The sequence below is a fragment of the Gossypium hirsutum genome, chromosome D05 (assembly GCF_007990345.1).
Source record: "Gossypium hirsutum isolate 1008001.06 chromosome D05, Gossypium_hirsutum_v2.1, whole genome shotgun sequence".
In the NCBI taxonomy this organism is placed as follows: domain Eukaryota; kingdom Viridiplantae; phylum Streptophyta; class Magnoliopsida; order Malvales; family Malvaceae; genus Gossypium; species Gossypium hirsutum.
The window spans coordinates 4,621,938-4,636,748 of record NC_053441.1 but is presented as its reverse complement, the minus strand read 5'-3'; the positions used below and the strand labels follow the sequence as shown (position 1 = coordinate 4,636,748).

Sequence of the window (14,811 nt, the reverse complement as noted above, 5' to 3'; positions counted from 1 at the left end):
ATTTTGATGGTTAAGTCTGCCGGCGCATGTTACTTCCATTTATATTTATAAACCTCAAGAAAGGTTAAAAGTATGCAAGGTGAGACTGAAAACACGTGATCATTGTTTGAGTGGCATGAAATGTTCTAGATTTCTATCTCAAAAAGGATATCATGTTAATTACATACTTTGTATGGATTAGGTGAAGTGAGCGGGGGTCAAAGCCTAGCATGAGGCACGACAATGGGCAGGCATGTTTGCAGGGTTAAGTATGGGTCCAGACTCCAGGGGCAGGCCACCATCTTTTTGGTGTTGAGGGCGTGTGAATTGTGATGGAAATTTTGCCAGACTGTTGATAGGCAAATATTTGCAGAGGGAGGACAAAGGGTGCAAGAGGTTGGGGTTACATAGATATATGCCACCGACAGTGACAATGTTTATCAATTCTACTACCCCCCCCTACCACTACCATTGTATTTGTATGTATAGTCAGGACAAGCAGATATAGTAAAAAGGAGCCAAATTAAAAAAAAAACAATTAGAAAGTAATTTATAAAAAAAATAAAAAAAGGAAGAAAGAAAGAAAGAGAGAGAGAGACTCTTGGGGCTGGGGGAAGCAGGCATGTGGATGAGTGGGGGACACACCAAGACTCATCAATTAAACCCTCCTTGAAATGATTGAGTTTGTGACAGACGAGAGAAAAAAAGAAAAAAAAGGAAGCCCTCTCCCAGTCTCTTTTATTTCTCTCTCTTTCCTTCACTGCTATTGTTTTTGGTTGCTACAGTACTGCATTTTGCTTTGGGGGTCAGTGAATGAAAAAGGAAAACCAAAAAGCATGAGCTTGAGTTGAGCTACCAACAAGTTTTTCTATACAGCCCGACTTGGCAAAGCCTTTGTTTTACTTCTCTTCGAAGAAGCCAAGGGTTTCTTTTTTATTCTTCTTTCTCTCTGCTTCATCATTGAAGATGCTTAGACCTGGTCCAAGACCTTATGTCTGTGAGAGAAGAGCTTGGCACAGTGATAGACACCAACCCATGAGGGGTTCTCTCATTCAGGAAATTTTCAGGTCTTTCCCCTCTCTTACTTTGTTTTTCTTTCATTTAAATGTATTTCTGCTCTGTAGACTTCGTTTGTGACTTGTTTTTTTGTGTTATATGTATGCATTTGATTTCTTTAGAGTTGTAAATGAGATTCATAGCTCAGCAACAAAGAAGAACAAGGAATGGCAAGAGAAGCTCCCTGTTGTTGTCTTAAAAGCAGAAGAAATTATGTATTCCAAAGCCAATTCTGAGGTAAATTTTTTCACCTTTTGGCCACTGTTTATATCCTCCTATGCTCTGCTATGTTAAGTTTTAAATGAAAAGGACAAGCCTTGATCATGATATTTTCTGTTGTTTTGCTAATTGATGAGTTAAAACGTTCATAATATGTCACCTTCAAGTTAGCTGTATATTTAGGAAGCCAACCAAACATGTCATATTACTATTTTTCTTTAGGGGAGGGGATGAGATTGGTTTTGTTTATCTGTCTTATTGCATAGGCTGAGTACATGGACATTAAAACCCTCTGGGATCGAACAAATGATGCCATTAACACAATCATTAGACGTGATGAGAGTACTGAAACTGGAGAGCTTCTTCAACCTTGTATTGAAGGTACCCTTTCACTTTTGTGACTAATTTCCCCTGTTTGAGTCCAAATATGCATATTTACAATTGGTTCTTTGTTGCTTATGGGGTAATTTATGACTTCAATCATGAACATCACTTGCTTCAGAAATTGTACCTTTTTCCTGATATGTGATTTATTTATTGTTGGTTAGCTGCTCTTAATTTGGGCTGCACTGCGAGAAGGACTTTGCGGAGCCAACGGAATTGTAGTCCAAGATCTTATCTTAACCCGGGTGCTCAAAAAGCAGAGGGCACTACTCAAGGAAATCTCATAACTAATTCACATTGCATGGCTAGTTATTCCAGCTTCCTAAAACACACAACCGTGAACATGACGGATATGGGCTCTGAAGCTCAGAAACACATTGCTCAGAACGGTAACCGTGGCACTGACAAGTTTTCTTTTGCATCAAACAATAGTCCTCTTGCTAGTAATGTAGAGAAGCATCCTCCAAATACCTATTCAGTTTATCCTCTTTTCTATGGAAACCACCTTAAAGTTGAAGAACAGCGGCATGGTTATGGAATCTCACCAAAGTCATTTTCTAACACAGTAGAGCCTGCCATGATGGGTGTCATTCATAGTCTCTTCTCTCCTGATGTGGACTCCTCAAATAAGATGAACCAAACAGATGTTAGAAATACTTCTAACAACCCACATGAAATTCCCTGTGACCTATCACTGCGGCTGGGCCCTCTCTCAACACCTTGCCTGAGTGCTGGAAACAGTAGGCACAAGGAAATTAAAAACACCGATTCCACCTTTCTAGAGTGGAACAAGTTCAGTTATCTGACACCCCCAATTGGTAAAAGTTTATCTTCCTTACCCCGGAGCAACAGAGATGCCCCCTTGAACCCGTATTCAAACGAACGGAATCTTGAAGGTGGACATATGGATGTAGATGCAACATTGAGCAAGCGAAAGACAATTTATGGTCCACCAGTCGATCAGCAATTTTGTTTGTCACCAAAGCTTCCTTGCAGCGAATTAACTGGAAGAATGAAGCGTGTAGGATCCTAGAGTGTCCTTTAGACCATTGACATTGTCTTGGTGAGTATGATCTGCTGAAGCTCTTTTCCCTTTTTTTTTCGCCATCTTTTTGTAGTTGAAGTTATATGTTAATGAGCAGTGTGTTAAAATGTTGCAAGAATGTAAGTTGCAAATATTGAATGAGTTGAGTTAAATGAAGGAATCACCAACAAACTGACCGACAAGACTCTTGAAACTGCAACGTACAAAGAATGTTGTCTTCCATGTTGCTGCTTGTAGAGATATACCCATCATGTTCACTTTTGATATGTCTTTCCATCTGTCTGCTCCATGATATATACGGCAAAATCACACCCTTGAAAACAGTTAACTGAAAAGAATAAGAATATTTGTGTGATCAATTCTGCTTAGTTGTGGTTGTGACACGTCGACTTTTAATATTATCCTGGAGGAAAAGTGGCTCTTTTTCTCTAAACACCAGTTCTTAAACTTATCTATTAGCAGAAGCAAAATCTTATCAGTGGCCAACATGCCTGATTTTATTTGATTAAGAAGTAGGCCAAATGCTAATAAATGTAAATCTGAAGAAAAAAGTGTTTGTATGAGTAGGAGACAAAGGTCTCTGTTCAAAAATCTAACCAGTATTATTTTGGGGTCAATATTCTTGATGACTGTTATGTGGACCCTTTATACTTGGTCTAATTAGGAAGGCTCGAAATCATGAATGGATGACTGATGAGCACTGCTTTTGCCTTTTCTTTGGATTAAGTAGTGGGTTTGTGGCTACTGCTTGTGAAGGATGTGTACCGTCTGCTGCCAATGGTGGGGTCAGATTCTAATCTTTTTTTCTTGGTTTCAAGTTTAAAAACCTTGAATGTGGTGGAGAATATGAACCTTTCTGTTTATCTAAATTTGTGTTTAAAAAGTTTAGGAACAGAGGTTCTCTCGACATCATGGTTTAAAACGACCGACTCTTGTCGCTTAATCTATGTGAGTCTGCAATTAGGAACCTTGGGCATCTTTCAAGTTAAAATTTGCCACCTTTTTGCTTCTTTATTTTTTTCATGAGAGTAACTGTTGATCAAAGATTAAACCTTTGAGTAAAGATCAAACTTCCTTAGTGGGATTTGCTGGGAGTTCAACAGGTAGATTTTGAGTGTCTCGCATGTCATCAAAGGAAAGTGCTATTTATTTCCCTGCTTTGCCTCTTTATTCAGAGGACACTTGGTTCAGAAGACTCATGCATTTGACTCCCTTATTTCTGATGGAACATGTTTGATCCAGTTCTGAGTTGGTGCTGGTAGAGGGGACATCTTCATAATTTGCTGGTCTATGTATGATCATTTCTTTTTTACCAAATATTGTATCCGTGTCAGGTATTCATATTCGACACATTTAAGTATAGTATCAGAGTCTGGAGAGTAGGGGGGGAGGAAAGAAAAAAGCTATTATAATTAAAAATCAATCAATCCGCAGTCGCCGGTCAAGAAAGAAAATAAATCCGTCTTGTAGACACGTGATGTAGTGTTTTTTTGGCTTACTTGTCTAGTTTTCATTAGAGGCGAAGTTGATAAAGCCTGTCGAGAATTGCCACGTCAAACACGGACAGCGAATCCGACCCGTGAGTTAAACTAACTACAATCAAAACATATATCCTTTCACGAATCACGGTTTAGTCTTTTTGTAACCAATTCAACTGAGAAGCTAAGCCTTGTTTGACGATGAATCCACGTGCCTTCAAGAAAATGTTTACTTTAAGTTCCGCAAATGATACCTTGCGGTCACGTGCTTCAATCATTGGGCTTTGCAAAAAAATCATAAGTAAAAGTTAGTAGATCTGGGTGTTTTCAATCATTGGGCCACACCTCAAACAAATTCGACTTAATGGAAGAGGTTTCAAATTATTTTCTCCATTGTAAAATAGTTTGGTTAATAAAAAATACTTATAGATCAACATAAATTAAGTTTTTCTTTAAAATGACCTAAATTAAGTTTACTATTATATTGATAATAAATTTTATTTTTTCTTTTAAAAATATTTAAAATTATTAAAATATTAATATAAAATATTATATTTTTCAATATTTAGTCATATAATAAATTATTATAATTTATTATTTTAATAAATTATTTAATATTTTAATTTTATTTTAATAATAATTTTTAAAAATAATAATTTTAAATAATATTCTTTACTATGTACTCTTCAAAAAAATTTAATTTAGTTTCTGTACTTTTATTTTTAAGAATTTAGTCTGTTTACTTTTCATATTTAAAAATCAAGTCCAATTGTTGACATTGTTATATTTTTTTGTCAATTTTATTGATGTCACGTTTTTAACTAAAACAAATACTTACGTAGTAGTCATATAACTAAAAAATGACGTGGTAATGAACGTAAACAATGTAAAATATAAATTTATAGATATAAAATAAACTCAATTAAACAATGAAAACAACATAAGAAAATCTCAAATGTATGTTTCATTAAAAACAGTTTTATGAAATATTTTTAAGAAATCTGTCAAACAACAGAAAATATTTTACACATATTCATCCAAACACAAAAAAATATTAACTTTTTAAAAAAAAATAAATTATTTTTCGGGCACTATTTTCAGTTAAACAAACATATCATAAAAGTAGAGCATTTTCAATTGAAAACAAAAGGTAAACTATTTGAGACGATGTTCCACTAACATTTTTCTTGCCTAATTGACACCAAAATTCAACACACATATACATATATATATGATCATTATGATGATCACTATTATAGAACCGGGTTAATTAGTGCTAATAGTTTGTTAACTGGACCCTTATAATCCTATCAGTTGAAACTTGAAAGTTTCAAAAGGTTACCTAATGCTTATTTTTATGCAATAACTTTTTTGATGGTACCATCTCCATTTTATTTTTTTCAAACACATCCACTACGGAAAAAAGAGGGGTAAAAGTCTTTTCTTTGAAGACAAGTAAAACAATATCTTTACCATCAGCGTCAGTCCCCAACGGTATGACCTTCTAATCATGCCTGGTTCAACGCTACTAGCTCTGCATCTATTGAATATTTTATGCGGATATATGATCCTTATTTTAGTTGTGCTGATGATTTAAAATTATAACTGGGGCCATTGTTAGTTTGAATTACATTAAAAGTTTTCTAGATCAAGATGTGATGTCATTTTGACACGACCGTGATCCATGCAATTTTTGTTTTAATTTAAATGGAAAATATATTTCCGGAGGTACGGAATTTTTGTGTTACTCAAAACTAAATATTGAAATTACAACAAAATCATAATGCTGTATTATTCAATCAACCTTTCGTTTTGAATGTAAATTAACAGATAAAGAAAAAGAAATAAAATGATTCAACGAGTAATTATGTATAACTTCATTTGAGATTCTAGAAGGATTTTCATGGTGGTTATAAATATAAATTAAAGAGAGATTATTCACGTGCTATGTTTCTCTCCGGTTTTCGAAGACTTTTTCTCTCGATGATTGACTGGTTGTAAAATCTTGAGAAAGGAGTTGTCAAAGATTTGCATGTCCATAATAAATAAAATAAAATAAACAATAAATAATTGGATTTCGATTTTAAAAATGAATAAAAAATCATATTTCGATCTCGAAAAACCAGTTATTTAGTCATCCTCCTTAATTGGTGTTTATACTGATTAACCTGACTCTTCACCGTAACTTACTTTTAATATGCCGTTATTGGACTGTAATTTATTGGATTCCCAACAAGCTGCCGTATACATGCACGATCAGCTGAGTGCATGTGATATATGACGCATTTTTAACCTTAAACTCTGCAAAAGACAAAAACCCATGCAACTCAACTTAAAGCAGCTGCTGTGTTTCCAGTCCCGAGTTGATGTCTAAATCCAAGGAAAACCCAAAATTAAGATTGGTTGGAAGATGCGAGCTGTATGTCCATGTGAGAAACCCATGAAATGATGTTTATTTGCCGTGTGGCTACATTGATCATCCTTCGAGATTCGAGACATAGTATCAACATCCTTGTATATGTCCATGCAAAATCCCCATCGGTGGCAAGCTACCCTAATGTATTCATTTTTGCAGACAGCCAGCCTATGTCAATGGAAAACTTTTCACTTTTATTCTCAGTCTCATTAATACGGCTAGTTCTTTGTGGTTAAAGAAATCAATTTTTTTAAAAAGGAAGTATTTTAAGTTTATAAAAATATATTAGTTTTACGATGAAAAAATTATGAAATTATTTAAATTTCCTTTACAAATTAAGTTAATATTTTTATTAGAATATTTTTTATATGTAATAAATCAATAAAAAATTATTATAATAAAATTTAAGTTGAGAACGTGATAAACAATTAACATTACTATTGTAGTTAGAGTATAAGTTAATTTTTATGATAATTTTTAATAAATATGAGTGTGCCATACAAAAATTATCATGTAGATTATCATGCTAACATCGTTAAAAGTTTAATTCTTTAGTAAGCATTTTTATATATAAAAAAAAGCATTTAACTATTTTTAAAAAGACAAATAACTAAACTTAGCCAAAAAAGAATAAGAGCCGAATTGGACAAAAAAAAATAAACATTAATGATTCAATTGGTTACTCTCAATGAAATGGGTTATTCACTACATATATATTATAATCGTTAGACATAAAATAAAAAGTAGTTAATGCAGATTTAAACTTGAAATTAAAAATATAAGTAAAAATTCTTGTAAAAAAATAAGATTCTTTCAAAATAAACAGTTTTTTTTTCATATTTTTCAAAAACAAGCTATATAGATGGTTAATAAATATTAATTAAAATTAATTTATTATTAACTTATATATTAAAACATGGTGAGAAATAATAGTATTATAAGAGCAGGAACGAAATTTAGCAAATAATGATTTGAATGAATAGCAGTGGAATATTAGACGGTATTAAAATGATTAATAATTAGCAGCGCAAAAGTGAAAATCGCCCCCATTGTATTTCAGATGGAGTTATCATATGGAAGATACGACGGGGTACGGCAACCGGCGAGTACAGTATTGGGGTCCCATTATTAATTGTAATTCGTTAATGTGTTGATTAAATGAGCTCTAAATATATATTGTTTAATACATAGTTGGCACTAACATTTATGGTTATCTCTCTGACATCAATTAATATATTTTTAGCACAATCGAAAGCTCTAAATGGCTTCCATTATATTCCCCTCCACATGCATATATAATGCGATGCAATTTTGAAAAACAAATAGAAATAAATCCTTTTTTTTTCAAGTCTCAATTAGAAACAGTTAAAATATTAAAGTTATGGAGCGTTTGGTAGATGGAGTTTTGAGTTTTTTTTTATAGTTGATTTGGGCACAAATAGAAGATTGAGTAGTCAAATCATTTAATTATAGTGTTTGGTAAACGGAGGTTTGTAAAAATGTATTGAGTTAAAACCTCCAAAAAAGAAAAAGGTTGGGATGAATAACTTTTTTCATAGCTGATTGTGAATGAGATATATGGAATGACATATCTTATCATGCTTGCACGAAAATTGCTCATTTTATCACATGCTCTAAAACTTAATTATAACTAATTTATATAATATGAACATGACATAATTATCATCAAGAATATAGTTTACGATTACATTGAAACATTATTAATATTTATCAATTTCCATAAGGTTAATATTTACAAATAAGGAACTTAAGAAATTTATTTATTTAAATATTTAAAAATACTCACTAATTAATTTACACAATCAATGTTTTAATTTCTTGGTAATAGTGTTTTATTTCAATAATTTCATCCAATAAAAACTAAAAGTATTATAAACAAATAAATACTTAACAATAAAATATGTCACGCCCTTATTTGACATTTTACCCATATCAACTTTTAATTATAAACTAAATTTTACCAAATATTTTTAAATAATTAATTAATATAATAAATTGATTAAACCAGCCAATGCAGTAACTATTAGCCAATTTCCAAACACAACTTTTAGTGGGACTATTACATATATTAAAAGCTGAAAGCAAGATTAATTGGATAAAAAAAATGCAACTTGTATACATCAGAAAGATTTTGCTGTTTTCAAGAGATTAGGTAAATTAGTGTTTAAGACGATATGTTGTGATATTTAATACAATAAAATGAATGATTTAAATTCTGTGAAATTTAATCCAGTGGGAGACGTGTAGAAGAGGCAGAAACAAATTAAGGTTGGGTTAAAAGTAGGTAGGAAAATGCATATAATAAACCATATTATTGGTTCTTATTTTTCAATTCCATAGTAACCAACCACAACTTCATATCGCATCCTTTAAATTATTTAAAAGTTTTATATGTTTTACAATTGAACAAGGCAACGACCGAGAAAATTGTTTTAAAATTTGTGAGCTGATCTTCTTCATAATTTTCATCCATGTCAATGGATGGTATCCTTAAATTATAAAGGATCTTTTCCGCCTAACTCCACTTCGTTTTTATGTCTCACTGCATTTTTGTTAATCCTAGGTTTAATCTAATTTCTCACCAAAATGTTATAAATTAACCTAATAATTTCATGGCGGCTTCCCCTTTTGTTTATAGCAATAAAACGGCTTTATGATTTTTTTTTCTGAGTGACTTTTATTATTATTATTATTTAATTTTCATTTGGATATCATTATATATAAAATTCGTTTTTAGTACATAGTAAACTTTTGGTCATGTGACAATTACAATATGTCAAGTTGTAATGGAATAAAGTTTCAAACCTATATTTATATTTAAATTGCATGTGATGTGTGCTAATTGACGAGGCATAGGCAGTGCCCTACAAATATTTGCTTCCTAATCCTATCCATATGCATTAAGTCCATTGATTCAAGCAAAAGCCACAAAGTCTGCTGCAGTTGGGGTTAATTTGTTGAATTTCTTTTTTCTTTTGGACTAACATTTAATTTACAGGCAATAAATTTAAATTTTTGTTTTTCAGTAATTAGTAATTACAAAATATATATATCCCAATTCGAAATTATGTTCTTCTGAGTTTAACAGTAGGCATATGGCACCGTCCTAATTATAGTCATTGAGTAGCTTTTACGTTACTCGACTAAGAACATTAAGGCTAGATTTCGTTCACTTTAATAATTGATTACTTTTTAAAAATTAGAATGCAGTAATTTAAATAAGTCTTGGTCGAATTCAGTCATTCGAAACTGAAATTTTAATGGAGAGACGGTTTTGGTCGTTCATGTAATGTATAAAAATTATTTATTTATTTATTTTTATGGAGAAGCTAAAATATAATAGGTGAGAACATGTAATAGTTTTCCGGTAAATAGTCCGAATAGGAAGATGGGTTTGGATTGGAGGTGAAAGAAGTTTAGGGGTTTAGGGACCCACACCTTGTTGACATCCTGGCTAACGTTTTTTTTCGCCAAAGCAAGGGGCATCAGTTTTTTGGGTGGGAAAAAACAGAATACTCTGACCATTTGACGCCTTTCCCCCTAACTTTTCTTCCCACATGGCATTAAATTATGTCCCAATCGGCTATTGCCATTTAACTTCCTTCACCAGTCACCACCCAACCCTTTAATCATTCAATTTAATAAACCCAAAATACAATCAAACCAACCAAATGTTCCCATCCCCTCTTCCCTCTCAAATATACGAGACCCCTATTTATATTCAATGTTTTAATATTAAGAGAGTAACACATGTCTTTTAAATTTTACTAAAATACAATATAGTAAAGTGAAATCTATTTAATATTCAAAACTTACTATGATATTGTAAATGAAACAAAGACTCGCAGTGCTTTGTGACAATATGGGGAAAATGGTAAAAAAAACAGCCAATTTCTTAGTAATGTTTTTTAAGTTGGGAACTTTGGTTAATTGGGATACTTATTTGTAGTGTTATAATTTGAACAGCCAGCCAACAGGGTTCCACCCTATGTTTTTGTTGCACAAATACTTTTGACAGGTTCTTCGTCTTTTTTTCATGGAAAAAGAAAAATTGGATTCTCAATTTTCTGCAATTTATTTTCTTACATGCATTTATTGGATCTATCAACCAAACCCCACCCCATGTAAAAAGCTAAATACTCTTTTTACGGTTTCTATATCATCTTTGGAAGAACAAAGCACTAGAAAACACAAAATAATAATAATAATAAAAGAAAAAAGAACAGCTTGAAAAGGATGTAAAGGCAGCTCAGATCTCTCTTCAACTCAATGACAGAAGCAGAAACAGATTTAGGAAAAAGCCAGAGACCTATGTTTACAAATCCACTTGTTTATGCAAATTTCATCCAACAAAAAATGAGGTGAGAGGCAGAGAGCTGCCCTTTTATTCCCATGTTCTATGCTCTCTTCAGTCTCTCCCTTTTGACCTTTATCTTCTTCATAATTGTTGCTGGTATAAACTGGGGAACAGTTATGAATTTGCTTCTCTTTTTACCACTGTCTGTGTTTATCCAAATAAAAGCTTCATTTCGTGGCCAGGTGAAGAGCATCCATCAGTTCTAGTTAGTCGGTCCGGTCCTTTTGTACGTTCCATTTCATGGTCAAATGAGGAGTGCCCATCAGTTTGTCAACTTGCCTGATTCTGCTCCGTTCTTTTGATCCTATCATAGGTATGTCTTGCTTGAAGTTTATCAGTTTTCTTTTTCTTCCTTTTGTGCTGTGAAAACCATTAACTGGTTTCCCACCCTGAATTGTTTTGCTTTCTTTTCTCTTCGTATTCTAAAATCCAAACTTCTTTTCTAATAGGACTAGGACTAGGACTAGGTATAGTTAGCTTCGTGGGTCTATATCTTCAAGTCTGCTTCCTCTATGGCTAAAATTTTGTGGTCCAGGCAATATGTTGTCACTTTGTGCCAAAGATCTGCCAATAGTGTTTTGGGAGGAGCCTAATTGATTAAATTCCTGAAACCCAGAAATTATGCTTGCCTAGAAACCCTGTTTGTCTTTCTTCATTTCATTTCATTTCTTTTTGGGTCTTTCGGTGGTTATCTTGTTGTTCTGTTTTAAGAAGATTCTTTGTTTTGACTATCAGCTCGGAGTTTTGTAATGGAAAGTGGGGATTTTATTCGTTTCCTGGGCTTTTTTGCACTGTCTAGCCTTTTTCTCTCAGAAATCTGTACGGCTAGCATTCGAAGTACTGGGTCGATTGATCCGGGTTTTCAAGGCACTCAAATGAATTGGATCGACAATAACGGGTTGTTTCTTGTCTCTAACAACTCAGCATTTGGTTTCGGCTTTACAACTACCTCGGATGTCACATTGTTTCTGCTAGTTGTCGTGCACATTGATACTACGAAAGTAATCTGGACCGCTAACAGGGGCTCCCCTGTTTCAAATTCTGACCCCTTTGTGTTTGACAAAAACGGCAACGTGTTATTACAGAAAGGAGGGAATGTTGTTTGGACGACAAATACCAGTGGCAAAGGCGTTTCTGCGATGGTGTTGCAGGATTCGGGAAATTTGGTTTTGCAAGGGGATGATGGCAAAGTAATGTGGCAGAGTTTTGCTCATCCCACAGATACCCTTATTTCGGACCAAGAATTTAGACAAGGAATGAAACTTATAAGCGATCCTAGCTCTACTAACGTAAGCTATATTCTCGAGATCAACTCTGGCGACATGATCCTTTCGGCCGGTTACTCGACTCCGCAGCCATATTGGTCCATGGGGAAAGACACGCGCAAAAACATTAATAAAAACGGTGGAGAGGTCACTTTAGCAACTATTGATACAAATTCATGGAGTTTGTTTGATGAAAGCAAGGTCTTGTTGTGGCAGTTTAAAATCTCAGACCCTAATGATGCAAATGCCACTTGGATTGCAGTGCTGGGAAATGATGGCGTTATATCTTTCTTCAATCTCCATGCTGGAAGGGCTTCATCATCAATAAAGATTCCAGATGACCCTTGTGGTACACCAGAAGTTTGTCAGCCATATTTTGTTTGTTCAGCACCTTCGGACAGGACTAAGTGCCAGTGTCCATCGGCGCTTGGTTCGGGCTCCTGTAAAACAGGTATTACCTCTCCTTGTGGTGAGAGAAAGGAATCTGTAAGCCTCGTAGATGCCGGAACTGGGCTCAATTATTTTGCACTCGACTACGTTTCTCCATCATCGAAAACCAATATGGATGGTTGCAAAGCGTCCTGCATGAGTAATTGTTCTTGCATGGTTGCGTTCTATGACAACAGCTCAAGGAACTGTTTCCTTTTTGACCAGGTTGGCAGCTTCCAAAACTCTAATCAGCCGTCTAATTTAGTTGCTTTTGTCAAAATGTCGAGCAATGCAAATGGTGTAGGGAATGGAGGCGGCAACAAAAGCTTCCCATATGTTGCGATTATAGTAGTTTCTACGGTTCTTGTTATTTTGGGCTTACTCTTTGTGTCATATCGATACTACAAGAAAAAGAAAAAAGTTCCAGGATCTCCTGATGATTCTTCAGAAGAGGATATCTTCTTGGAGAGTTTAACTGGGATGCCTACTCGGTTCACTTATAATGACCTCCGGGTTGCTACAAATAACTTCTCGGTTAAGCTCGGGCATGGAGGATTTGGTTCAGTATACCGAGGAATTCTTGCGGACGGAACTCAAATTGCTGTGAAGAAACTGGAAAGCATCGGGCAGGGAAAGAAAGAATTTCGAGCTGAAGTCGGTATTATTGGCAGTATCCATCATGTTCACCTGGTGAGATTGAAAGGCTTTTGTGCCGAAGGAAGCTATCGACTTCTTGCTTACGAATACATGGCCAATGGTTCCTTAGATAAACGGATCTTCAAAAGAAACAGAGAAGAAGAACCCTTGCTGGATTGGAGAACAAGATTCAATATTGCAGTAGGAACGGCGAAAGGGCTAGCTTATCTCCATGAAGATTGTGATGCAAAGATTGTGCATTGCGACATAAAGCCAGAAAATGTATTGCTTGACGACCACTTCCTAGCCAAAGTCTCGGATTTTGGCTTGGCAAAGCTAATGACTCGAGAGCAAAGCCATGTTTTCACCACTCTAAGGGGAACCAGAGGGTACCTTGCACCTGAGTGGATCACAAACTACGCAATATCAGAGAAGAGCGACGTTTACAGCTACGGTATGCTACTGCTCGAAATCATCGGCGGAAGAAAAAACTTCGATCCGGGAGAATCTTCAGAGAAATCTTATTTTCCATCCTACGCTTTCAAGATGTTAGACGAAGGGAAGCTGAGAGACATCCTCGATTCGAGGCTGAATATAGAAGGGGAAGATGAGAGAGTTTACACTGCTATCAAAGTTGCATTATGGTGCATACAAGAAGATATGCACTTAAGGCCATCAATGACCAAAGTTGTTCAAATGCTAGAGGGTCTCTCCCCTGTTACAAAGCCACCAATGTCTTCTCCATTAGGATCTCGCCTTTATTCAAGTTTCTTTAAATCGATGACCACGAGCGGAGAGGGCGCATCCTCGGCCTCCGCCTCCGCCTCCGCCTCGGGGCCATCAGACTGCAACAGTGATGCTTATCTTTCAGCCGTGCGGCTTTCTGGTCCAAGATAACAATGGCTTAAATAGGAGAGTTTACTGGAATTATTCCGTAGATTTGTATGATGTATAATGTTTAGCGTCTCATCTGGCCTGTATAGGCGTTAGATTATTACTAAATTTTTTTGTAATACCAGCTATTAGCTAATACAAGTTTTAAGTCTTATTAGTTTTGATTACGACTCTTCTAGTTTGGTGGTTATTAAAAATATTGCAATTTTCAACGATGAGGTCATCTATAAATTAGTAATGATACACGAGGTTGAAAAAAACCAAACATAACCAAAATTCTTTATCTTGTCTCAACTTGGCTTGAAAGCATTTCTGTTTTCTGCATTATCAGTTTATTAAGCAAAGCGAATTACTCTGAGGTTGACTAATTGGTTTTTAACTGATGTAATCAATTGTACTATAATTATTAAAGTGTCCTCAAAGTTAAGAAATTATAATTTTTTTTCCAAAGCAAAAGAACGAAAAACACTTTGTAATTAAAATTTGTAATTTGTGTAACGTTTGTCCAATCTAAATTACGACATATTTATTTTGTGACCCAAAAAATACATCTTCTAGTAAGGGGGAGGGAATAGTGTTTAGTTACTTAACAGTCCCTAATTCTCCAAAATTCCGGTAATAAAGAAAAAAGA

At 34.4% G+C, this 14,811-nt stretch overlaps 2 protein-coding genes across 2 annotated transcripts; both read left to right on the top strand.

Moving 5' to 3' along the window:
- The first annotated feature begins 341 nt into the window (after nucleotides 1-341).
- Nucleotides 342-3,051, top strand: LOC107906875 (uncharacterized). The gene is made up of 4 exons (XM_016834008.2): nucleotides 342-1,046; nucleotides 1,158-1,272; nucleotides 1,521-1,635; nucleotides 1,803-3,051. The coding sequence occupies exons 1-4, from the start codon at nucleotides 946-948 to the stop codon at nucleotides 2,669-2,671; spliced, it is 1,200 nt and encodes a 399-aa protein (XP_016689497.2). The 5' UTR covers nucleotides 342-945; the 3' UTR covers nucleotides 2,672-3,051.
- A 7,696-nt stretch (nucleotides 3,052-10,747) lies between these two features.
- LOC107906876 (G-type lectin S-receptor-like serine/threonine-protein kinase SD2-5) lies at nucleotides 10,748-14,346 on the top strand. The gene is made up of 3 exons (XM_016834009.2): nucleotides 10,748-10,959; nucleotides 11,138-11,268; nucleotides 11,691-14,346. Exon 3 carries the CDS (start codon nucleotides 11,705-11,707, stop codon nucleotides 14,180-14,182), a length of 2,478 nt encoding a protein of 825 aa, XP_016689498.2. The 5' UTR covers nucleotides 10,748-10,959; nucleotides 11,138-11,268; nucleotides 11,691-11,704; the 3' UTR covers nucleotides 14,183-14,346.
- Nucleotides 14,347-14,811: the final 465 nt, after the last annotated feature.